This window comes from Onychostoma macrolepis, chromosome 09 (genome assembly GCF_012432095.1).
Source record: "Onychostoma macrolepis isolate SWU-2019 chromosome 09, ASM1243209v1, whole genome shotgun sequence".
NCBI classification, from domain to species: Eukaryota; Metazoa; Chordata; class Actinopteri; order Cypriniformes; family Cyprinidae; genus Onychostoma; species Onychostoma macrolepis.
This window is the reverse complement of record NC_081163.1, coordinates 37,111,800-37,139,658: the sequence shown is the minus strand read 5'-3', so window position 1 is coordinate 37,139,658 and position 27,859 is coordinate 37,111,800. Positions and strand designations below refer to the sequence as shown.

Here is a 27,859-nt window from a genome sequence, read left to right as displayed (position 1 = left end):
ATTTATTTGAGAAAAATGATCCAGTGTTACATATCGGTGCATAGTAAAATTATGTGAATCTCTTGGATTAGCAGCTGATTTAAATTAATTTAAATTAAGTTAATTTAATTTGATATATATATATATATATATACACACATACACACTGACTGATTGCTTCTGAAAGCTAAAGCACTGTATGTACAAATACAGCACACAAACACGAGCATAAATTTATAGGGCTAAAGACTGGAAATATGACCATTTAAAGACACAAGAACAAGTCATTTACATATGATAGAGGTCATTTTAATCTGACACTGAGAGGAGATGACAAATGACAGTTCATTCTCTTTATAAACCCTGCTGTTGTTAAAGCTAACAAAGAAATGACATCAAGTGACAACAATGAATTAAGATTCTATAAGAATCATAAGAAATCGGCATGTTAACAGATATGACAAATATGGCTCAAATGTCATAAACCTCAGTAAGGTGCTGCTGTCTCTACATGTACAATAAGCTGACAGATGTTGGAAGAGGCAAATCTGAAAATAGCCACAGTCATGTCCGTCTGACATCTGTTGACCGTTTCAAGCACAGGGGTCCAGCAGCATCCCATCATGCAGCTTTTCTCTGTGCTTTCTGCTGCTCATCTGTAGGTCAGCGTGTGTGGTGGATCTGTGACAGGAGTCCTCCTCTGTGGAGTAAACGCCCGAGTCTCCGCTGCTGTGTGCGCTGGAGTCCTGATCCCCAGTGTGTGAGCGCTCATCCACCGCCACAGCGTCCAGCTCAGCACTGACCACGACCAGCGGCTCACACACAGACTCTGGAGACTCAGGAGCCAGCAGCTGCGGCTTCTCGGATTCATTTAACCACAGCTGAGAGAGAGAGAGAGAGAGAGAGAGATCTTATATTTCTGTCATGACAACTCTCAGAGGGATTGGCACAGTAATGTACATGACAATGTTAATGTTTTTGGTCTTGGCGGAATAGATCTGCTATGCTGCTGCTGCTGCCAATACATCCACAACATGCTGCTGTGAGCATATAAGAACCCCCATATAGCATACATGAATCACCCAGTAGCAGATCTATACAGGTGGAGCTGGGGAAGGTGGAGGGTTTCTGAAGCATGCTGCAACTGCTAAAGCAAACACTATTTGAATGTTGAGCAGCAGCTCACTGGCTGCTGATACAAAAAGCAGACTATCAGACTGCGCCATCTAGAGTTTCATGCCATAACTTTGGATATATGAACACACAGATAACTTGTTCACAATGCGATCAATAACAGGAGAAAACAGTATGGTAGATCGTTTTAAAAAGGGAAATCCATTATAACACTTGAAATTTTTTTGACATTGACGTTTGTTCATTCGACACGTCTGTGATGTTTTCTCCATTAATAATTGTGTGTAATCAATATGAAAGGTTAATGTGGCCTGAAATGTTCAGCATATGTAGATGATTTTATGGACCATGTAACTTTGAATAAATTTTCTCTTTTTTGTCTTTAAAAAGGGACGAAGCAACTGTCCATTTATCACTTATTCAACCTTTCACATGAACATAAACAAATGTTTTTCATATTTTTTTATATTGTTTGTTTGTTTGTTTATTTGACAAAAAAAGTAGTGAATACACTCAATTCGTCAAGGATAACACAAAGTTTAAAATAAAACTTGTTTCCATTGTGGTCCTTGATGTAAAGCACAAACTCCACTCCCGGTAACAGGTACACTGGCACTGCATCATAAATACAAAAATTACAATAAAATTCCACATTTACAAAAATTTACAAAATCACAAATAACCACGTACATAATACAATTTCATCAACAAACCACCCTGCTTAAGAGCCAACTTTTAGCTTTTAAACTAAAACTAACCATAGTCGAAATACCCTTAATATTCAGAGGTAATTTATTCCACAAAAGTGCTCCAGAATATCTAAAAGACCTACGACCATACATCGTTTTAAAACGACATAATGTAATATCCATAAGACTTTGCCTAGTTTTATAACAATGTTGCTCATAGTTATATATATATAAATAATATATATGAATAAGTAACTTTGTAACTACATGTCAACTAATTCCCATTAATTTGTAACTACATGTCTACTAACTCTCAGTAGGGTAGGTTTAGGGTTAGTAGAATAAGTTTACATACTTGCAAAGTTTCTGATAGTCAGTATGTTGTATGTTGTGGACCCATCAAAATAAAGTGTTAGAAGATATTAAGCAGACAGTCTACTAATACTCTAATGACTGCTAGTTGACATGTAGTTGCAAAGTTACTTGCGGTTAGTAGAATGTCTAAAGTGGACTATCAAAATAAAGTGTTACCATAATTTTTTTTTTGATGCAATTCTATGTGGTGCATTAGAGTAAAGTGTTAAGAAATCAAAAATAAAAATATATGCAAAACATGATATTAACAACGTGATAAATTTCTTCATCCTCTTCCAATTGAGGCCTAGCTAATGAAAACATTGGCAGCAAATCAGAAACCATTCTGCTTTAACAAGCTCAAGCATTTAAAGTGGCAGACATGCTTAAACAGAACATTATTGTCTGCTGGTGTGGACGTTACATAATTATCATTATAGTCATTGTTCTTGAACAGGCCTTTAGCCAGGTGTGTGATCTGAGCAAATTTGTCATGTTACCCTTCATGGTTACACACAAAGCTTACCACAAACCACCACCAGACTAATACAGCTTTGGTCGACTAAGCCTCTTCTTGACTAACGTTTGGTCGACCGTTAGGAGGCAGCCCTAGTGAAAAAAAAAAAAGTGCAAGATGGCGCCAGTGTGTCTATTGGCAAGCCATCACCTGGTGTTTGTCCTTTTATTACTCTTTTGTCTATCTGTAGAAAGAGTACTTGCTTAGTATTCAGAACCTCGTTGCCGTGGATGTGTGCGGTTGGAATCTGCATTCTTGACTCATCTACTGGCTAACATCTACTGCACACTGGATTGTTCAATTCATCTGAAGAAATGGCACAGGAATCGGGGTAAGAAAGGCAGTGCTCTTGTGAGACTCAAAGAATCAGCCTCAGTCTTTGTCAGATTTGATCAGAATCATCAGCTGTGGATGGCATTAGCCGGGGCGTATCATCCGGTCTACGGTATTCTTCGCCCACCCGGGCAGTAAGGTTTTCTTTTCTACACTGTGTTTTTCTGGAGCATCCGGAGACGAGGTCTCATTGCAGAACAGGGAGCAGGAGGTTTCGTGGAGGTGGAGCATATGTTTATCATCTTCAAGCACTGGAGTTTGTTCCACATCAAAGATTTACCATCTCCTCATCTTCATCTACAGTTAACAATTTGATAAACGTTTAATAAATGCTAGATCCATCTCAAATAAGGCCTTTGTATTAAATAATTCAATCTCCACTCGGGAGCTGGACTTTTTGTTCGTGACAGAGACTTTGCTCAATTCTGGACTATTGAAAACTCTTTAACCACCATCGGGTAGAGGTGGAGGGGTTGCCGCTATATTTGATGATTGTTTTAAATGTTGTTTATTAGCAGTACAAAATTATTGTAGCTTTGAGCTGCATGTGGTTAAAACGGAGTTAACCCTCTGGGGTCGACAAACACGTATACGCGTTTTGAGGCAGATTTTCCTGATAAGGCCGAAATGAGCTTGAATTACTCTGCCATTTTTGATCGTACAGATAAGAGCAATACACCATTCGAATCTGTAAGGGGTCTACTTTTATTTGTATACACTCATAATAACAACTAAACTTTGTGCTTTTGAAGAATAAAGAAAACAAACAGGGTGCGCTCTCTGTCTTCTCCGTCTCCGCGAACTGTTTTTAGAAACGCGTCACTAAAATGAACTGTAACTCAGCAAATACTTCACACACAGACATGGGAGTTATATCTATAGAAAGCTTGATATGTCTACTCTCAAATGAAGTAAGTTTTACCGAAAACAAATATTCTGTGATAAAGTAATCCGTATGAAACCAAGGACATGTCCAGTTTTTCCGTCTGGTCTCATTATCTCTAATTAGGTCACGCCCACGCGCCGCTCGCGCTATTGTTATTACAAACCTCCACGCGAGCCACGCGGCACGTAAACGCCCACACCACCATAAACAAAGCAGCAACGCGTTCATCTCCGATACTTTTCAGTTTTTGAAGAACACGCTGTGAGGAATAAGCCTTATATTTACCTCAGAAACGCGCTGAGAGGAAAAAGCTTTGTTTACCTCACAAACAGAGCGCGAGCGCAGCTGCAGCCGGCGGAGGAGGAGATACTTTATACCAAGTAAGTAATGTTTCTTATTGGCATTCGATAATGTGTTGTTGTGACAAAGTTCAATGCAATTAATTTGAACTTTTCCCAAACTATAACTCCAGAATAAAATGTGTAAAATCGAGTGCAACATTTGAAATATGATAGGCAACCTTTCATTGCATTTAAATGTTGCAGGACGTGAGGATAGTTATATGTTCTATGCTTTATTTATTTTGAATAGTAAAAATATGTAGGCCTATATATTATAATAAATATAATGTACTGTTTTTGCTGTACTTTGGATCAAATGGATGCAGGCTTGCTGAAGACACTTCTTAAAAAACAAACAAAAAAAAAAACACACATTACAAATCTTACTGTTTAAATAATTTGACTGGTAGTGTATGTATGGTCACCATGTTTGCTTAGTCTTTGTCCGTTCATTGTGTTGCTCACATCTGTTTTGTGTTTTCTCATGCAGTTTCTGCTGTCTCCCGTTTTCCTGGGTTCCAGTTTCCTGCCACTGTTTTGGATATTTTGGATATTGCACCCACCATGTCTTGACTCTTCTGTTGTTTATTTGTTCCTAATAAACTGTTTAACTGCACTCGCAAGTGAATCTCAAGTTATTTTATGTGATAGTTATATGTATACACATTTCTTTTTTCCTCACATTCTTTCTTGTAACTCTTCTCTCTCAGTCACACACCTGACTGAATGGCTCATTATGGAGCTCATTATGTGGGCCTTTGTCTTCTCAGGTGTGAGTCACAGCATTATCCAGGATAGTTCACGCCCTCTCGCATAGACCCTTTCTACTCAAAAAGTGACTTAGAAAATTTAAATCAATATATTGTTTTCTCTGAATGAGCGAGTTAGATTATTTTCAGATCATTTTGAAGCAAATATTCTAGGCTACAAGATCCAGTTCTCAAAAGTCTTATGAACAAATGTTCTGTATGTGTTTTATGGCCTTATTTCAGTTAATTTAAAATTTTAGTTTTTTTTCAAACCACGCATAAATGTTTTCTCAAAAACACAATCACGTACGTACATGCTGCTCACATATTATTGTAGCCCAGTTTGTGCTGAATACAGTGTTTTTAGACTTTAGCCATTAAAATGTTTATAAGCAACTGAAAAAAGCACAAATGTCAGGGCATGTCAAAACTTCTCTGGGGCCCCAAAACACCCTCAGACCCCAGAGGGTTAAACTGTCCCGTTATCCGTGCACCTATATATAGACCACCCAAATTTAACAAACTTTTTTTGAGAATTCTCTGAGCAGTTGTACCAAATTCTGAGAGGATCTTAATACTTGGTGATTTTAAATTGCATATCTGTTGTCTTAATGAGTCTATGGCAAAGGAGTTTTACATCTTATTGATTCATTTAATTTGACCCAGTTTGTTTGAAGTTCTACCCATAAACTTGGTCATCCTTTGGATCTGGTTTTATCTCTAGATGTTCCAGTTTATATTGTGAATATTGAGGATACTTATTTTTCTGATCACAATCAAATTGTTTTTAATATCTGTTTCTAATTCCTCTTTAAACTGTAAGCCACTAGGTCAGTATGCCTGTTCCATAAAACCTTCAACAGCCAGTGACTTTTCAAATGCCTATACATGATCTCCAGTACTGTGTAACTCAGGGTCCCTATTTTCTGGCTGGGGTTTAAATGTTTTAGAGTCAGTGTTCAATTCCATCCGTAATGAAATCCTGGACACTTGCACTCCTTTCAAAATCTTTGGTGCAACATCTAATCCACAGCCATGGCTTAATAATGATACTCGTAATCTCTGAAAAGTGTGGAGAAAAGCAGAGAGGCAATGGAAGAGATAAGCTGTGATATGACAGGTTGACAGACGTTAAAGCGTTAAGACAATACACTCAGTTTTAAATCCTAGCACAACTACAAGTGTTGAACATTACTCAGTCAACATGTAGAACTGTTTTATTGAGGCTCTCAGAGCTAGCATTTCATCTCCTGACCTTATTCTTGATTATATTTCCCCACCTCCATTAGAACATGATTTGAGCGAGTTTGAACCGATATCATTATCTGGTTTGGTTGATTTAGTCTGCCATATGAAGCCTACTCCGCACCTGACTCAGTACAGAATCAGCCCTTCTCAAAGTGTCTAATGACCTGTTCCTGGTCACCGATTCAGGAAAGTGTGTAATTTTGGTTTTAATTGATCCGACAGCAGCATTTGACACTACACCACTTTTATTTGGTATGTTTAAAGCCCTATTCGGACGGGACTAGTTTTCTAAACTATGTTTGAGTTCTGATTCTTGTCAACCGACATCTGTGATTTTCATGTACCAATTCGGATGGGACTAATATCTCAGTGTTTATTACAGAAGTGGGTGGGTCTGTTTTGTACATCTGGGTGTTGCAGAGATCACACGTTCTGTATGCGTGCATTGTCATGACCACAGTTTTAACAAATACCATGGTGAAGCTATATGGCTAGTATAGCAAAACCATTCTTAATGTGTGGTTACTTTAGTTTAACTTTTATTATTTGTATTTATTTGTAGTAAAACCATATTTAATTTACATAAAAGGTACATATGTAATGTTAATTAAAACATTATGTAATTTAGTACAGAAATGAAGTTTCTGTAATATTGCTGATATTACAGTAGCCAGTCTTAAAAGATTACATGATCTGGCTCTTGATTTAATTATTCTTTTATCATTTCTTTGCCGGGAGGCAAACATATAAAAAATCTGCGCAGCAGTAAGTGCGTCTACGGTAGTTCACCGTTAGGGTTAGGGTTAATTTGCTCTGGAATTATAACAGAGGTTGTGTGGGGAAAAACACAGACGTGGCAGATTTGGTTGGGATTAAAATCGCAAAGTACATCTGTGAAACAAAAATTTCTCTAATGACACCCTGTAAAACTAGTCCCGTCCGAATAGGACTTAAGACTGTGGGCAGGAATCCAAGGAAATGCTCTTATTTGCATATATTTCTGGGAGAATGTTTTCTATGAATTTAGGAAATTTGGTTTGCTATAATGAAATGTGGGGTCCCTCAAGGATCTATATTGGGTCCAGTATTATTTAACATCTATATGCTTCCTCTGGCTGATATTTGTCAGAAACATAATGTATATTACCATCTCTATGCTGATGACACTCCGCTTGTCCTCCCTTTAAAGGTGGGGGACTCCACCTGAATAACGAGCCAATGATCTGAATCAGGTGTGTTACATCAGGGAGACACACTGTGCAGAGGGAGGCATCCAGGATTAAGAACCACTGGGCCTCTTTAAATCCAAGGTACACAATCAAGCAAAGTCTTGGTGTTATTTTTGATGCTGAGATTGATAAGCATGTAAACTCTGTGGTTAGAAGTAGCTTCCTTCAATTAAGAAACATTGCGAAACTGAAACCTTTTTTGTCTTTTAATAATTTGGAAGTTGTTATGCATGTTTTTATTCCATCCAGACTGGACTATTGTAACTCTCTGTATTACAGTGTTTCTCATGCCTCACTTTCACGCCTGCAGTTGGTTTAAAATGTTGATGCTAGACTTTTGACTGAGATGAAGAAATATGCAAATACATCACCTATATTAACATCCCTCCACTGGCTTCCAGTCAAATTCAGAATCAAATATAAGAAGTTATTTGTTTTTAAAGGGTTTAAATGGGTTGGCACCCAACTTCTTCAGTTACACATGTCCTCTAGGCCATTAAGATCTGTACAAAGGTTTCAGTTAAATGTTCCCAAATCTTGGTTAAAATCAAAAGGTGTCGCTTCAGGAGCAGCTTACCTCTTCACATTAGATCTTGTGCCACTCTTGATGCATTTAAATCTCATTTAAAAACTCATATTTTTCACTTGCATTTAACGCCACTTAATTTTGTATTATTTTATACTTGATTTTATAATCCTAGATTGTAGGGATGCATGATATTGGATGTTTGCTGATATCCGATATGCCGATATTTTTCAACTCATTTTGGCTGATAGCGGATACTGTTATATTTCTTTTTTTTGGAAACAACACCAAGTCTCTCCTGTGCGTTTGTTAGAATGAAATAATAATGAATTTCTTTTATAATGACAGTACATTGAAAGCTTTGAAAATAATTATAAATCAGCTATATCAATCACTGCATTTTTTTTTTTTTTTTTTTTCAGAAAGATGCAGTGGTAATCTTAAAATATTATTTTAAGATTTAACATTTGTAGATGGTCTAAGGCAAGAGTTTTGAAAAGTCAAATTTTGAAAATCTTTTAGAGATCATGATTTGTTTAAAAAAAAACAAATATATTACACATTAATGAATAAATCTGTATATATAAAATTATTTAAATTTACAAGCATCATGTTTGTAATTTTTTTTTTAATCATGTAATCTATAGCTTCTGACCTTTGCATTAAAACATACTCATGATTTTATGACATTGATACTGCTTTATTTATTCAGACACACGTTTCTTAAAGATATTTTACTTTAATTTTGTTACAAGTAGGCCAACAGCACTCCCTATTTCACGAGTTCACCCTTACATCTAATCTGATAGAAAATAGTAAGCATATTTTGGCGTGCTATCCTGGGGGAGGGCTCCGAGCCTGGAATATAGCCCGAACCCAGAGAACTCCCCCTATCCCTAATATGGGATAAAAATTGATTAGGAATGAGGAGTTGCCGGAGAAGGGATGCCAGAAAACTATCGTAGGACAGAGGTAGGTAGACTGCATATATATACACATTGTGCTAGTTAGGATGGTTAGCTAAACGAGTTACACCTGTGCCAAATTGGTTGATTATCTGATCGTGCTCCTCCCGAACCTTGTTAATAATACCATGTAAATACAACACCTTACTGGATGGGCACTAGGACCCGGGGGAGGCTGCCGCTGCTATTGCACGCGCTAGTGACTGTTGACTATCACAGTGGTTCTCACTTCCAGTCCTGGGGGCCCCCTGCTCTGCACATTTTGCATGTCTCCCTTACTTAACACACCTGATTGAGATCATCAGCTCGTTAGGAGAGAGATCCATGAACTGAACTAACGAGTTGATGATCTCGTTAGTTCAGTTCATGGATCTCTCTCCTAATCAGGTGTGTTAAGTAAGGGAGACATGCAAAATATGCAGAGCAGGGGGCCCCCAGGACTGGAAGTGAGAACCACTGCTTCCATCACACACCGAACGCATCATCTTGTAAATGTATTCTCAAATTAAATGCAGCGATCCAAAACAGTGAATCTAATCAAGGCAAAAGTTTGCTTCAAGAATGACCACACTGCTGATGTGATCTAATTGCTGGGAAACCCGAGTTAATCCTCTTATCGGCAAGACAACTTGGCATCATTTTTCATATCGGGCTGATTCCGGTATTTAAATTTTAATTCATTATCGGGCGATTACAATATCGGTCCGATAATATCGTGCATCTCTACTAGATTTTATGAATGTGTTAGGTCCTGGTATGTAAAGCCAATGTGTGCTATATAAATAAATGTGTTTCATAAAAATACGCTTAACTGCATTTTATACTGAGTGTTATCGTTTGATATATGACTAGAAGGGCCAGGAGTGCCCAGTTAAAGCAAAAAAAAACAAAAAAACACCTGGAACAACAGAGAACCAGCTGACACAAAGAGCTGGATGAGAAACAAATTAAAACAGAGGAAACTAATCCTAATCTTACTATATGCAGCAATAATGAGTCAGGAGACCCTACATCATACTGTACATGTAAAACATACAATTAATTCAGAACAGCTCTGTGACGGCCTGCATACCTGCCTGCTGTGTGGCTTTGTTTCTGTGTTTCAGTGGGGCGGGGCTGCAGTCCGAATGTAGATGGAGTACACCTGGGCCCGGAGTCTTTCCTCATTATAAAAGCTTCTTACCTTTTCCCCTGTTTGGTGTGTGTGTGGGGAGTTTCTCTCTCGCACACCACCCTTTAATGTTATTTGTTTGCCGGCTCTTGTGTTTCATTATTGTGTTGTTTGTTGAATAAAGTTGTTATATTTTGGTTAAATCCCCGCTTTCCTCTTTTTTTGTCATAATCTTTGAGCCGGATTCTGACAAGCTCTCTGCCAACACTGTCTTTATTCCTGAAGAGAGCTGATAAATGTATTTGGACAAACAGTTCATCTACACATAACTACTAAATTTATAAATTGACCTGAGACACATCAAATGTATTCAAAACCTTATGATATATATAATTTTGGAGCAGGTAACAGAGTATAAATGTTCTGTACCTCCTGAATGTGATCCGGGAGTTGATAGGCCGGGTAGAAGGTGTTCTTGAGCAGCGTAAACATCTTGTAAAAGCAGAAGAACAGCAGCAGCAGCAGCAGGAAGCACAGCAGCAGAGAAATCAGGAAGTACAGGAATATCTGCCAGGATGGTATCTGACCTGAAATCACACACAGCGTTCAGTGGCAATGTCACTGTATGTCACACACACATTCGTCTGGGTTAAAGGGTTAGTTCACCCAAAAATGAAAATTCTGTAATTAATTACTCACCCTCATGTCGTTCCAAACCTGTAAGACCTTCATTTTTGGAACACAAATTAAGATATTTTTTATTCAATCCGAGAGCTCTCTGACCCTCACACACCAACACAACTGAAATGTTCCCAGGTTCAGAAATTTACGGTTAAAATTCTGATGTCACAAAGACTATTTTACAGATGTCTTTGCCACGTTTCTGGACCTGGGAACATTTCAGTTGTGTTGGTGTGTGAGGGTCAGAGAGCTCTCGAATTGAATAAAAAATATCTTAATTTGTGTTCCAAAAATGAAGGTCTTACAGGTTTGGAACGATATGAGGGTTACACATATTTTCTTCAATCTGACATGATGTAATCGTGTGTGACGGAGCTGCTGACCTTCAGTGCGTGTGCAGTGTGTGTCGCTGAAGACACTTCTCTTCTCATAGAAGTCATCACGGCTCTGAACTCTCACACAGTACCACGTCTGTCTGTCCAGCTCAGTCAGCATCACAACACTGTTCTTCGTGTCCAGGACTTTAGCCGTCTGCAGGGACAGTCAGAGCAGGAAATGATGTCACTCAGCAGTGCCATCTACACAGTAATACTGCATTGAAAACACAGCAGTCATGGCCGTAAAATAAGAAGGTCCGTTAACACGACTGAATGCATCAGGTATTCTGAAATAACAATGAATTACACCTACTTTCACTGTACTTATTTCTTTATTAATAGTATATCTATTATATACTTTTGATCAGCATACACATTAACCCTCAGGGGTCAAAGACCACACCGGTGCAGTCTGTCTCGTTTTTTCTTGAAGCCCGCAAAAAGAACTAAAAAAATCCTCATTGATTTTTGATTGTACAGTTAAGAATAAGGTATTGTTTGAAACTGTAAAGGGTCAACAAAACAATGTGCGCTGTTAGACGCATATCCAATCATTTGTGCAGAGAAGAGCTAAAGAGTGCTTTACAGGACATGGAGGTGCCAGCACGATCACTTGCATTGGAAACAACTTAAAATACGCCATCATTTTTGCTCATAAAAGGTAAGAGTAATATACATCTTTCGGAACTGTAAAGGGTCTACTTTCATTTTTATGCACTCACAATATCAACAAAATGTTGTGCTTTTATAAAATAAAGAAAACATACAGGATGCGCTTTCTGCCGTCTCAGTCTTGAACAGGAGCACTTCACAAAAGTGAACCAAAACTCAGCGAATACTTGCCTCACAGATTTGATAAATATCTATAAAAAGCCTTAAATTACTACTTTAAAACTAAAATAATTAAAATAGAAAACAAAAACTTCATTATAAATTCCGTAAAGATGCATTTCTCTCTAAAGGCGCGTCTAATGAGGAGATGGCGAGTCAGGATCGGCAACTTCATGCTTGCGACATATATCTCCTTATATTTCTCTTAATTTAGGAGAAGCCTAAAACAGGCCCGAGGCCCGAGGCCCGGCCCGTGTCTGAGCTATGATGTGGAAATTGGTCCAAAGCCTGGCCTTAGGGGCGTAAATAAGTCTGGGCCCGTCGGGCCTGGACTGAAATGCAGGGCTCTAATAGAAACTGATACTGCTCAAAACTGAAAATGATGCTATGCTACAATCACCCATTACACACCACTGGTGAAACACAAACCTGCTGTAGGTCACAAACAACCTCAGACTAGTGTAAGATTTCACCTCTCAGTGTGCTGTGAGAAGCCCGATACTTCATTTACTTTATACACTTACTGAAAACAGGGAATATCTAAATAAGTCATCATCATTATCCCTACTATAATGAGTAAACAAAATTACAAACTAAAATTTCTTAAGTAGATAATGACAATTAAAAACTGTCATTTTATATTTTTTAAAGTCTCAACATTTTTATTTAGAGCTTTAAAAAAAAAAAAAAAATAGTTCCCACGTTCACAGACTATTAGAGCCCAGTGTGTGTGACACTTCAAGATATCTTCAGTTTCAATCTCAGAAATGCTGCTGTGTTCACCGCTTCTAATAGTCCTCAGCAGACGCCACATTCAGACAGTATCCACACACAGCTTCTGCTGAAACCCATGCGAGAGCTTTCGGCGCGAGTGTGCACATATACCTGAGGCTCTTCAGAGCGCCTCCAGTACTGGATGTGGTAGCTAAACCTGTTGTCCAGCAAAGTTTTCATGGACTGGTTAGTGCTGCTCAGAGGGTCGGAGATGATGATCTCTAGATCTCCTTTAACTGAGTTCAGCGTCACGCTGGAGGGAGGACCTAAAGCAGCTGAGAACAGAAGAAAAGAGCCGGGGTCAGCATCAAAGAATCAAACGCCAGTGCCAGGAACAGACGGACGGACGGACGGACAGACGGACAGCTAGACAGACTACTGACAGACAGACAGACTGGGTCTCCGTTCCAGTTACATTTTTATGCCCTTCATTCGCTATCTTCCCTCCGTCTCGTTCACTCGGTTGTAAACCTTTGATTACGTTGCATGAGTGCCCACTACTGGCCAACCCCTTGGAAAGGGCTGAACTGGAACGTCCTAACCCCTTGATCACTTAGAATCCGCTATGGAGTTGGTTTATTGTTTACATTTTTGTCCTTATGAATTTGTTTGGTGCAGCATTCTATTAGGGCTGGGATGATACACTAATCTGCCGATTCAATACTATCCCGGTACTTGTGTGCCAATTCAATATACATTGCGATAATCGAGTATCGTGATTATATAACCATTGCGATTCGAAATTACAATTTGTTGTGATTTTTGTTTGCTTATTAAAGACTAGAAAACGGAAAGTACTTAATCATACCCTTATAAACTGTAAATGAGTCATTAACAAAAACAATACATCGCATTTTTCTGAACTTTTATTTCAGGAGCATACACATACGCAGTGTAACTATATTTTAAAGTACCTTGAACCATGAAACTTTCAAGTACCAAAACCCTGAACTTGCACATAAATATAATAGTTAAAAGTTCAACAAAATGAGTAGAAAAATACTTTCTGAAATAAAATAAAGTGCTGTGTTATTTTGGCTGCCAGGTTTTCACAGCAAAACCCGCCAAATTGCTACTCAAAACTAGCCCAAAACAAGCCCAATCGTGTTTTGAGGGGGGTCTCCCGGTAAAAATCGCGTTACGGGGAAGAAAATGTTTTTTGGTGGGGTTCCCTTGGTAAAATTTGCACTCCAGGGGCTATCACGTTATTGGGGTCGCTTCGACCCGCGGACATAAAAAACAACCCGCGGCAACAGTGTTATAGTAGCCCAATTCCGCGGGAAAACCGCAGACTTGACAACACTGCCGTCATGTGACGTCATCTAATGCAGTGGCACTGCGCACACAGAACAATCGTATGACATCAAAGCACCGCAAGACGGCTCCGCATGCTTTGAATCGCTCTCGCGGTACTTTGATGTCAAATCGAAGGTCAAGTCAAGTCACCTTTATTTATATAGCGCTTTTACAATACAGATTGTGTCAAAGCACTTAACAGTATCAAATTGGAGGATAGAGTGTCAGTAATGTATAATGATAAGATTAAACACTCAATTTTCAATTTTCAGTTAAAGGCATTTCATTATTGGCGAAGGTGTCGAATTTGCCGCTTCAAATCGAACTCATCTATACATTTTGCCCTCTGTTGGAATAAAAGTGCTAACTTCTCCCCACCACCTCTTAGGAAAAGTAAAATAATTAAATATAAATCTATTCGGAGATAAACCAATCGATTTTTTAATTGTTTTAAAAAGAATCGCGATAGGTGAATCAATTTTTTTCTCCTACCCCTACATTCTATATGTATATTCAGTGGGGGAAAAATGATTTGATCCCCTGCTGATTTTGTACGTTTGCCCACTGAGAAAGAAATGATCAGTCTATAATTTTAATGGTAAATTTATTTGAACAGTGAAAGACAGAATAACAACAAAAAAATCCAGAAAAACATTTAAAAAAAATAAGTATTTGACCCATTTGCAAAACATGTCTTAGTACTTGGGGGCAAAACCCTTGTTGGAAACCACAGAGGTCAGATGTTTCTTGTAGTTGGCCACCAGGATTGCACACATCTCAGGAGGGATTCTGTCCCACTCCTCTTTGCCGATCCTCTCTGAGTCATTAAGGTTTCGAGGCTGATGTTTGGCAAATCGAACCTTCAGCTCCCTCCACAGATTTTCTATGGGATTAAGGTCTGGAGACTGGCTAGGCCACTCCAGGACCTTAATGTGCTTCTTCTTGAGCCACTCCTTTTGTTGCCTTGGCCGTGCGTTTTGGGTCATTGTCATGCTGGAATACCCATCCACAAACCATTTTCAATGCCCTGGCTGGTTTCGATGCCCTGGCCCTGACAGTACATGGCCCGTCCATCGTCCCTTTGATGCGGTGTAGTTGTCCTGTCCCCTTAGCAGAAAAACACCCCCAAAGCATAATGTTTCCACCTCCATGTTTGACGGTGGGAATGGTGTTCTTGGCGTCATAGGCAGCATTCCTCCTCCTCTTTCACTTTCACCCAGTTCTCCTCTGAATCATTGGCAAACGTCAGACGGGCTGTACATGTGCTTTCTTGAGCAGGGGGACTTTGCGGGCGCTGCAGGATTTCAGTCCTTCACGGCGTAGTGTGTTACCAATTGTTTTCTTGGTGACTATGGTCCCAGCTGCCTTGAGATCATTGACGAGATCCTCCCGTGTAGTTCTGGGCTGATTCCTCACCGTTGGCTGCTTGGCGATGGTTTTGTAGCCCATTCCAGCCTTGTGTAGGTCTACAATCTTGTCCCTGACATCCTTGGACAGCTCTTTGGTCTTGGCCATGGTGTAGAGTTTGGAATCTGATTGATTGCTTCTGTGGACAGGTGTCTTTTCTACAGGTAACAAGCTGATAATTCCCTTTAGGAGAGTGCTCCTAATCTCAGCTCCTTACCTGTATAAAAGACACCTAGGAGCCAGAAATCTTGCTGATTGATAGGGGATCAAATACTTATTTGACTCATTAAAATGTGAATCAATTTATAACCTTTTTGAAATGTGTTTTTCTGGATTTTTTGTTGTTGTTATTCTGTCTCTCACTGTCCAAATAAACCTACCATTAAAATTATAGACTGATCATTCCTTTGTCAGTGGGCAAACATACAAAATCAGTAGGGGATCAAATAATTTTTTCCCCCACTGTAGGTATGCTTGGGCTGTTACAAATGTTTAAAAAAATATTATATAATATTATAATATATTATAGAGTTGTTTGGGGTGGGGATAATTTAAACGTGATCTGTGATGACGTCATAATCGTATTGCATTGTGGTCTATGGAGCAGTCTGAAGTGCGCATATGAAGCAGACTCGCTCCCTCTGTAAAAATCGAGGGTTCGAGGGTCTGTCCTTATAAACTTCCCTCATCCACTTCACGAAGTGGAATGCACTTCAAAATGGCAGCGGGGATTCCCCCGAGGGGAAGTGCTTAGGGAAGTTTGCGAGTGCGTGTCTAAAAATGGAGTGGAACGCAGCCACACTACTGACAGACAGACAGACTACTGACAGACAGAAAACAGACAGACAGACTACTGACAGCCAAACTTACAGACAGACAGACACAGACTACAGACAGACACAGACACAGACTACTGACAGACAGACACAGACACAGACTACTGACAGACGGACAGCTCACCATGTTTATCAGGACAGAATCTGATCTGGACCCAGCCGGAGGTCTGCTGTGACGTGTTGGCCCGCACACGCAGCAGATATAAGCCATTGTAATGCAGATCAGCTCCAGTCAAATCACAGCGATGCTCCAAAACATTGACACACACTGATGTCCAGTACTTCTCATAATTCTTCTTCTTCTGTGTCCGAAACTCCCTGTTGGAGGAAAGAACGACATGAGTGCACTTGATCTGTCAGTAAAGCAGTGCTTCCCGACAGGGGTGTGTCTAAAGGGGTGGCACCGGCCCCCCTCAAAATATGCTTGGCCCCCCCTTGTGCCCCCCCAACAGCGCAGACTGATCAGATTATAACATCTGTGGTGCGGAAGCATTTAAAATCTCACGCGCTGCCGCTGATGTCATAAGCTAATCGGCAGCGCAGCGCCGCTTGAAGCAGAACACACCTACTCTCACTGTCTGGTTCACTGCCAATCATTTCCTGAATATTTACAACACCACTGGATTAGAGTGCTGTCAATTTCACAGCTCAAACAGGAGAAGCATGATTTTGCAGGCTGCAGACCACATCTCTGTTCATTGTAAGTATTAAATTATAATTACAGGCATATATATATATATATATATGAAAGACGTTAATGCATGTAGAAAACTCCTTAGAGTTTGTGCTTATTTGTGTTGCCGTGATGCACAAGCACCGCTTAAAATAGGAATCGCACCCCTGGTTTCACAGACAAGGCTCAAGCCTAATCCCAGACTAAAATCTAAATCTGAGCTGTTTTAACTGAAAGAAACTTGCTTTGACTGATCTTAAAATATATTATTTTGTCTCAAAATGCACACCAGTAATGTTTTTTCTAAGGCACGTTTATAAAAATGACTTAAATGTCCTAATTGAACTATGGCCTAATCCTGGCTTAGTCTAAACCCTGTCTGTGAAACCAGGCCGTTATGTTACGTTTCTTCCTGTTGTTTCAAAGATTAAAGGCACAATCACTTTCCCAAATAGTCTGCAGTAACATGGTAAACACTAAAATGTGGGGTTTTGATAATGTTAGCGTTCTGACACTTGTTTTTAAGATGTAGAATATTAAACACCTGTTTGTATTAAATAAACAAATGTTTTTGCATGGTAGTCTTATATTTTCTATTTTTGTTAGCAATGTCCAAGAACAGCTTCATATTTAAATGATTTTGCCTTTATCAGATGAGAATATGGCTATTAAATATACTATTTGTGTAATATTGAGGATTAATTTAGGTTTTTTTGTTTTGTTTTAGACAGAATGTTGTGTAAAAAAATGAAAAGAGAACAAAGTCAGGCACAGCAGCAATACATTCAAGGTTGCTTTAAGAAGAAACCATGTCAAAGACAGGTAGATGCAGTGCAGTGCAGGTCAGAGCCAATCCACCAGACAGGGCCGAGTCGGCCAGCAAATTAGCAGCCCTGAACCTGGCAGCACAGGTCAGAGCCAGCAGCAGCCATCTATCTGCAGCAACAGGTGAAAGTCAGAACATGAGCAATTTTTACAAAAAGTTCACAAGAGAGACACACACACAGTCTCTTTGAACAATAAAAGACGTTAAGAACAAGTATTGTCTGTTCAGTGGTTTTTATTTATAAAAAGAGAGATGAGCTGTCCAGGCACTTGTGCGGTGCCATTTTTATGTCATTCCACTTGAGGTTGGGGCACATGACTTTTCCCATGGATTGTTTTGATTCTGGACTCATTTTAATTAAGAAAATCTGCCATAAATAATGATGTACCATTTTCCATGATCGAAGCATGTTTCATGAAGTTATGAACAAAAGCACAAAATGAAACGTTTCTTCTGCTGCGCCTCAAGTGTGCCCGTTGGGTTTTATGTGTTATAGGTATCAGCAATATCTTTCGATCTCATCGACAGATTATGACGATTTTGGGCTCGTTTTAATCGGGAGAATTTTCTGAAAATTATTTTCTAAAACCTTTTTCCCACGATCTATGCATGTATCATGAAGAGATATGGTAATTGATTTTAGATCTAGTCCTCCAGCTCCTCAACCTACTAGCGTGAAATGTCAAATGGTGGAATAGGCTAATAGTTACAAGTAGCTTGGGCTTATAATTGATAATAAGTTGCATTTTGATACTCATGTTGAAGCAGTATGAAAAAAGGCCAGCAATGGTTACATTGTCTTCAGAGGCTCTCAACTTTTAATATTGGTAGGACTCTTATGACCATGTATTATAAATCTTATATTGAATCTGTACTTTTCTTTGCTACATGCTGTTGGTTTGGCAATGTAAATGTTAAACATTGGAATTTATTGAATGGCGTTGTCAACCAAGGTAGTAAGATTATTGGCATTAAGCAGACTGGGTTATCAATTAGTTTTGAATGGTTTGTTTTACAGAAAGCTAAAATTATTCTTGCAGATTGTTCTCATCCACTGTTCCATGAGTTTAAAATGCTTCCTTCTGGTTTATGATATAGTATGCCTAAACTAAAAAGCAATCAGTACAGACATTCTTTTATTCCCACTGCTATAAGGCTTTTAAATCTGTAAGATTAGGGTTAGGGTTATTTGTTTTGTTTTGTATGTTTACAAATTTTATGCTGCACCAATAATTGCTCTTTGCGCTTATAATAAATTTGAACCTTGAAGTTACGAATAAAAATGCAACGTGAAGCATAGAGTTGTTTGTCTTTGTTGCACCTGTCTGGTTTAATGTGTTACAGCTCTATGAGGAATAGCTTTCTATCTGATCGACAGATTATGGTATATTTGGCCTTCTTTTAATCGGGAGAATTTTCTGAAAATAATGCAATTTGTCAGGATCTCTGCATATGTCATGAAGTTACGAGCTGAAACTCCACAGGACTGCAACCTCTGATTTTTTTGCTAAGCTACATGTACTAATTCTTTTTAATGTGTTATGAGGGATATCTTTAGAGCTAAACGATGGATTATGGTGAATTTGGGCTCTTTTTAATTGGGAGAATTTTCCACAAATAATGAATAAGGACACCTTGGGTTTAAAGGGTTAATAAAGCCTGAGCACAATTAAACACATATCTCCCTCATTTCTTTATTTTTATTTTTTTTATTTATCCTTTATTTTACCAGGATAGTCCAATTCTTACAGCTGTAATGCAAAAATGATATAGATAACTATAACAATAATGTTCTTGGTAGTATTCGTAGTACTGTCTTTAATTTATGCTGATTTTCCTTCACTCATTTCTGCATTACAGTAAAAGTGAGAATAAAAACAAAACATCTGGACAAAATGCTATAATCAGAAATTGGGAGGAAAATACTGTCAATATTGCAAAAATGTGTAAACCTAAATTTCTTTATGCTAAATATAATTTAGCAGATATTTTCCTTAATATTTTGAGATGCAAAATAAACCTGACCTTAGAAGTGTTTTCACAGTAAGATGGACTGTTTTATCTATAATGTGTCACACATTAGACCGTGATCATATGCTTGGCCTAAATCTCCTCAAACTATCCATTACAGTGTTTGTGAGGTCTTATGTCCCGTTTCTTCACTTTAACAGCTGATTCAGTCACAAACCCAAATAAGCATGGACACACGGGTCACGTGCATGAAGCAAACGCAGACGAAGGCTCTTACGGTATATACTGCGCAGTGAAGGTGACGGTCTGGTTGGCGGCGGTCTCGTGAGGCCAGTCCCACCGCAGCACATAACGGGTGTTGAGCGAGTCCATGCTGACATTCTCAGGACGCCTCAGATCTCCAAATCCTGCCAGACACACACAAACACAAAGTTTCTGTCTCTGCAGGGTTGAGCCTTATATCTGTATTCTGCTCCACAGCTCTCCAGATTCGTCTTCATAACCAGCAGTGTGCAGGCGATGTACAGGGCTGACAGCTTCACTGATGTAATCACACAGCCCTAAACCTGATCTCACGGAAGCCATTTAGTGTGAAATACTGCATGCATTCAGACAGACAGACAGAGAAGTTTAAAACAAGAGCAACAGAGTGCATTCGTAAATGTAACAAAAGCACATTTATAGTTACAGATTCTTATAATCCATTCGTGGCCTTATTTTTAATTTGTCACACAGATTCCTTAAATGCATAACTGCAGTGTTTTAATCTCTGTATGTCTTTACGACCAGACTACATGACGTGATTAAAGCTTGCAGGACCTTTTTTAGCTCAGTATCTCAGCTCAGGAAGGTCATACAGCTCCCTAAAACAAACACCCATCTCTAGAGCACATCTGAAGACACACGTTCATATAGAAACATCTCGTTCCTCAGACGGAGGCTGTAGAGATCTAGACCGCTCAGGGTTCAGACTCTGTAATGGGAAGGGTTTGAGTCTCAGAAGGCTTGCTTTAGGGAGGATCAAGAGAAGTCTAGAGCACAGCTGTGAAACGCTTTCAGTTCCTCTGATGGTCTAAGCTTGGTTATTTTCACAATAATACTGTAGGAATGCGTGTCAGTATTATGCAACATGTTCATTAACATTAACACTGAGTGATAATATTTCAAAGTGATTTGTGTCATTTTGAAAAATATTGGGCCTAATTCACGAAACACAAGCAGATGAAATATTTGTGTAAACTGTTTATAAACCCATTCTGATGTCAATTTTCGAATTCATGAAAATGTTTGTATTTTCAAAATGTTGGTTGGTAAGAAAGAACTGTACCGCTGTACTATCACGAGTAAAACATTCTGTCTTTCTGTCAATCTGATGACGCTGGATTTTGATGCACTGCCATAATAATATTTCAGTTGGTTTGCATTGTCTTTTTATTTTATTTTTTTCGTAACTGTACAACTTTATGTAAAACGCAGCACTCGTCACTGTCACTTTTTACCCAGCCGTCCAATCAGTGGAGGAGGGGCGGGGCAAATACTACACCGACCAATCATCCGACTTGTACAATAACCGAACAACAATGGAAGTTAATTTGGCTGGTTCCTTAATTTTTATATTCAGTAATATTCTTCAAAATGAGATACTACTAATACGTTACTGTCATGGATCATAGCAACTAAAGCTTCTCAGCTCGTTTTCAGAAGAGCGCCTGACATTTTTTCAGCTGGCTAAAAACTCTTTGGTGGACACACATTATTGAATATTTATTGTTAGGCGTATTGCCTATTAGTCTTTCCTCTTATACCATTGTCCTCTTTTATGCTTCATTTAAATTATTATTATGCAAGTGAAGAATGTGGCAATGTTTAACTCACATGTGCCAAAAGCAGTCCTCTCTTAAGCTGAGAAATATATTTCCTGGCGGTTCTCTCTCGAGTGGCGTCACTGTTGTCAGCAGTAAGTCAGTGTGCTTTATAACACTTTTAGTTGTCAAGAAATGACTTCTCTTTAACAGTTTTGGTTCTATTTACTATACCTGTTGATCAAAACTTGTCTTAACCTTACAACAGAAATGTTTATTTAGTAACTTTCAGGAGGGTGTACTCATTTTTGCAACAACATTTTATCACTTTGATCAGAAAATTGTATTTTCCTGAATAATTTTAACATTCTTCTTTGGTAACTGATCAAACAGACTTGCTGGAACATTATCTCTCTAAAGAACCTCAACATGTCTTCTAAGTAAAGAGTAATTGCTGAATTTGTTTAGTTTCAGAAGGGTGTTCTCATTTACGCTGTGCTCTGTAAATATATATATTCTGAACAAGCTCGTCGGTCGTTCTTCATTAGTGGTGTCCCTCGACTTTACAACAGCTGAAATAAACTTTAAATACCAATAAATCATAAAATGTTTGTATTCTGTAGGGTAAACAATTTGTGCACTGTTCGTTACATTTTTTGTTTTAAAATACATATTTAATTGAGTTTTAGAGATTGCATTTGTAACAAAATATGGATGTTCCTGCCATACCTCAGAGAGGAATCATGGAATGTAATTGCAACAATATAACATTTTTAACACAAATAAAGTGGTTATATTGTGAATATAGATATTATTTAACATGTACAATTTTATTAAATTGTTTTAAAAAAAAACATATTTTGTTATATTTAAGAAAAAAAGTTGTGTCCCCCAAATTCATGTCTGTGGTGTTACAGCAATGGATGTCGCCTCTTTAAGAAAAGGGATAATTATATTTTGTGTGTGTACGTGTGTGTGTGTGTGTGTGTGTGAGGACAATCCCAGAAGATATGCATGTCAGTTTTATTAGGGTCACCACAAAATGTCTGATTTAAACCCTTCAAAAACACTTTAGCCGGGTAAAATCTGTGTAACAATTTGAATGAGATGTCTCTAACCTTGTTAGTTATGCATTTCGAAGACAGAGTCCATACTTTTTTCCAATCAATATGATCAACAACATTCTTCCAATAAAACAGCACATATGGAGTTGTTACAAGCTCCTTTTGAAAAAGCGATCTAATCTTATAGTTACGTGATGAAGGATGTGACAAAAAGCATCATTTTCAAAGGGGTCTAAAGAAACCGGTAAAGTGCTGGATGATCTAACAGAGTCTCTTAAAAGCATGACAGCTCCTTCAGGAATAGCGTCCGTGACGATGGAGAATTCTTTGGGAGTTACTGGAAAATCGAATTTACATAATTCTTATTTAACTTAAAATAAGACCTTCCGAGTTAAATAAGTGGGAAACTATCAAAATGTTTTTCTCTTATATACAATGTCTTGATTGTTCCAAATGAAGTACCGGTGAGGGGAGAAATTAAAGATTAAAGACTGTTTATGAAATTTAGATCAATTGTAAGGGATTCTAGCAATATTATAATTACAGATCAATAGGAAAGGGAGACCACCTGATTTGCAAAAGAAGTAATTGGGGATAAAATTCCAGATTGAGTTTGGATTACACAAACTGCCCAATCCAATTAATTTTGAAAGTGTTGTTCAAAGAAGAGAAATCAAGGAAATTCAACTACCTACGTTTAGATTAAGACCCGAAGCTTTAGAGAAAACTTATCTAATTAATTGCTATAAGGATTTGGGAAGCATCTCTTAAAAAGAAGGTGGTGTCATCTGCTAATTGACAAATAAATATTTCTCGATCTGCTATATGGATACCCGAATACCGCTTTCACAGACAAATGACGACCGTAGCTGCACACAAAGAAGAAACAGGACTCCTCTGGATAAACTAAACCTTGGTGAAGTGCCATTCTTTCATTTAATCAAAGCACTTCCATTACTGTAAAGGGTTTTAATTACTCTGCAAAACCAAATTTTTCTAATGAATTAATAATAAATTGGTGCTCTAAATCAAGAATCAGCCTTATATTGTTAACAAGGTGTCTTTTGTTCCAAAAAAATTACAGAATCCAGTACGTATTTTAATCTTTTAGCAAATATAATTAAAATGTTATAATCACTGTTAAGCAAAGAAACGGGACACCAATTGTCAATTAAAAGTACATCTTTTTTAGGTTTTAGAGATAAAGTAATTAAACCTCGAGTGAGAGCCTCATTCTGGACACTTTCTTCAAAAACCTTACGTAAGAAAGGAGACCCTTCTTTAGAGAACTGTTTGCAGAACTCTGCGGTAAACCCGTCCGTTCCGCGAGACTTGTTTTTAAGTTCTAGAATTGAGTTACTAACTACAGATAAAGTAATTTCACTATCACAGAGATTTCTGTCATCTCTTGAAACAGAATTACAATTTTTAACAGATTCCAGAAAAGTACGGGCTGCCTCTTCAGAATAATTTTTTTTTATACAGTTTACTGTAAAATTTAGAACAGAAATGTGCAATTGATTGAGGATTATTAGTGACTGTCCCCTCAATATTAAGAGTTTCGATTAGTGAAGTACTTAAGCGGCTCTTTTCTAATCTGAAGAGGTATCTCCCTCCTCCATCCACTTTTGTCTAGATCTAATGTAAGCACCCTGCGCTCTATAAGTGTACATCTCATCTAATTTAGACTGCTGCGATCAGCAGACTCAAGCTTGTGCGATTCAGAAAACAGCTCTGGGGTTTAGAAGAAAGTATTGTAATTTTAGACACCACCTTATTTTCTTCTGCTCTCTTAAGTGTAGCTAAATTACTACCAAATTTTTGACTAATTTCAAACTTTAACAGCTCCCACTGGCAACAACATGAGTCTAACACTAAAGCTCTTCTCCAGCACTGCTCAATCAGTTACGTGATATTCTTCTTAACTTCTTCAAACAGGAGAAGGGAAGTGTTCAACTTCCAATAAGAAGGAGAGGAGTTGAAATCAAGGGATGCAGAAAGACAAATGTTGAGCGAGATAGCACTGCGATCTGTAAGAGGTGTAGCATGAATGCTGACTGATTTATAACTGTTGGCTAGGCTTTGGGAAATGAGCCAGTAATCTATTCGGGACGGCTTAGAACGCTCCTTGCCGCTCCATGTATAAAGTCTCTGGTGTGGATATATTTCTCTCCATATCCTCCTGAGACCCAGCTATGGAGCTTTTGCCTCTGTAGTGGACATTATATTTTAATCAATTTCTCTGAGACCTCACATGTCCTGTACAGAGCACATTCAGGGCTTTTTAGAGATAATGTTTGTTAGTTTGACCATGACCACTCCCTCTCCTAGGTCTTTACAGATGGCTACATTTAATTTAGTGAAACATTTAACATCCTCATGGAAATATGATTATATTTTGTAATTGTCATTTAAATTGTCATCAAATTCAAATATGACTTCCTGTTATGAAACAGGACATCGTTTCATACGTCCACTGTAGAGGACACCAGGACTAAAAGCATGTTTATTATGCATTTTGGGAGACATAATTGAATAGGCAAATAAATTATATATAAATATGCTTATGAAATATTAGATATTATGAAAATCTGGCCAATTATTACTCTTATTATGACAATTCTTTTTTCAACATGCTGTACCAACAGAAACACATTAATATGCAAATTAGATACAGTGTATAGATACACTGTGGTTAATGGGAAAACCAGTTTATGGAAATTTTTACACACATATTGCATAAAACAAAATGGTATATCAAATCATTTTGTTATATATTTTATAACATAGTTGAGAATCATCCTTAAAGTTTAGTATAAAAAAAATCCTGAAATTCCCATTGTTTTTGCCTTTTTGATGTTTATTCATGCCATTTTATTTTTTGAAAAACTTAGCCCTAGAGTCCTCTACAGAGGACATAGAATAAAATATCATTTTTCAAAAATGTTATTTTTCCATTTTTTTTTTCTTATGCTCTAAACAATGTAATGACATGAAAAAAATACTAAATTCACAAAGCTTTTTTTGGGGAGTTCTCAGGAAGATATCAACAACACAAAAACGTAACATCAAATTATTCATAATTGAACTTATAGGAGCAGCTCTAGGGGGAAACCCATCTAAATCACTGTTTAAACCCATATTGAAATCCTCACCTAAAATAAGAACAGCATTGGGGTATTTATTTAACCAGTACTGTATATTTTCACAGACCACATCCATTAAAGTGGCATTTTCTTTAGAAGAATTGTACACACACACATTTAATGAAACTGACATTGTGTGACCAAGTGAAAATGACCTTTGGGATCACTGACGACGTGTAAAATCTCACCAGCAAACTCATTTTTAAAGTGGCGACGCCTGCTGATCGCTCTGTGGTGTTATATAAGTGGCTGTGTCACCAGTATTTGATTGAAATTATTTAAAAATCTAAATGTTCTTAAGCTTTCATTTTAATGGATATAGCATTTTAAACTATTTTTAAATGCATAGCAATATATTTTATTAGAAAAAAAAAAACAAACAAGCATTTTTACAAATTCTGCCTCTCATTTGCCAACCCAAATGAAGGTCTTCAAGACCACTACAAACACAAAGTGTGTTTAATCCAGCTCGGAGCCAAATTCTGCAGGACAGAGTTCAAGTCCCCTGCAGTGAACACTTATAACAGGAATCAGAAGTGAAAGAAAATAGCATTTTAAAGCATGTGTGAAAACAAACCTGAAAAGACACACAAATAAATAGACATTCTTCGGGGCATTAAGTGACTTATTCGTGGGATTGATCTGTAATTATCTCGCTAATGTAAAGCATGTTGTCTGTTTGGTTACAGCACGTCACAGAGCGTTATGTCATCCCCTGACGTCTGAACGTCGAACTGAAAGATGAGAATTATTTACAGCGAATCTCGATGATTGGAAATGATTTGTTTGTCTTTTTGAGCGTAAATTCCTCAAACTGGAACCGCCTCCCATAATCTAAAAAACTGCAGACTCGTTTAGGAGAAAGATGGATAAAGAGCATAGTAGTCGCGAAGTTAAAGCTACTGAAAGAGCAAAAGCTGTTTTGTGACAGATGAAGCACCAAACAAGGACTGAAACTAGTTGTGATGTAAACAGAGCGAGGCGTGTCGGTACAGAGACACACATGGCGCTGTCAGATTATTAACTCACCCGCGGACGCGTTCAGCAGAAGCAGAGAACAGACGCTGAAGCAGCGGAGCGCCGTCATGTTCCGAGCATCGCGCTGCTGCTCTGTGTTTGAATCTGAGTTCTTTCGCTTCTGCTCGTGTCCACCACACAGGAAGTAGAGCTTCAGTCACGCGGAAGTGATGTTTGTTCGATGACTCAGCTGTTCAGCGGCAGTATGGAAGGCCGTTAGGGCCAAAACGAATGGAGCTTGGAATTTGATGTTGATGAAATTTGCTCATTTTGTGGTCTTGAAGAAACAGCTGCCCTTTTATTGTGATTGTAGTATAACCAAAACATTTTGGCTTGATTTAAGTTTTTATATTTATTTTTTATTGTTCTCTTTTGAATATGTTGTTAATTTCTTTATTTTATGTTCAAGATGTTTCACCCACAAGCAAAACCAGCTTAAATCTCCTGTTTGCATCTAAAAGTGTCTGCCAAATGAATAAATGTAAATGTGATTTTTGTAAATGCTTTTTTGTGCCGTGGTCAAAAACGCTCAAAGCTGCTTATTTTTTTAAAGTTTATTTCTTCAAGGCACTACTATAATACAAACCCGATTCCAAAAAAAGTTGGGACACTGTACAAATTGTGAATAAAAAAGGAATGCAATAATTTACAAATCTCATAAACTTATATTTTATTCACAATAGAATATAGATAACATATCAAATGTTGAAAGTGAGACATTTTGAAATGTCATGCCAAATATTGGCTCATTTTGGATTTCATGAGATTTCAACTGGCAACATGATTGGCAATAAAAAGAGCCTCTCAGAGTGGCAGTGTCTCTCAGAAGTCAAGATGGGAAGAGGATCACCAATTCCCCCAATGCTGCGGCGAAAAATAGTGGAGCAATATCAGAAAGGAGTTTCTCAGAGAAAAATTGCAAAGAGTTTGAAGTTATCATCATCTACAGTGCATAATCTCATCCAAAGATTCAGAGAATCTGGAACAATCTATATGCGTAAGGGTCAAGGCCAGAAAACCATACTGGATGCCCGTGATCTTCGGGCCCTTAGACGGCACTGCATCACATACAGGAATGCTACTGTAATGGAAATCAC

General features: G+C 38.0%; 1 protein-coding gene across 1 annotated transcript; it reads right to left on the bottom strand.

Moving 5' to 3' along the window:
- LOC131547166 (interferon alpha/beta receptor 1a-like) lies at window positions 1–26,968 on the bottom strand. Its single transcript, XM_058787519.1, has 7 exons — window positions 26,775–26,968; window positions 20,011–20,140; window positions 16,388–16,581; window positions 12,836–12,999; window positions 11,126–11,273; window positions 10,491–10,648; window positions 1–860 (listed from the first exon to the last, which is right to left on the bottom strand). Exons 1-7 carry the CDS (start codon window positions 26,830–26,832, stop codon window positions 573–575), a joined length of 1,140 nt encoding a protein of 379 aa, XP_058643502.1. The 5' UTR covers window positions 26,833–26,968; the 3' UTR covers window positions 1–572.
- Window positions 26,969–27,859: the final 891 nt, after the last annotated feature.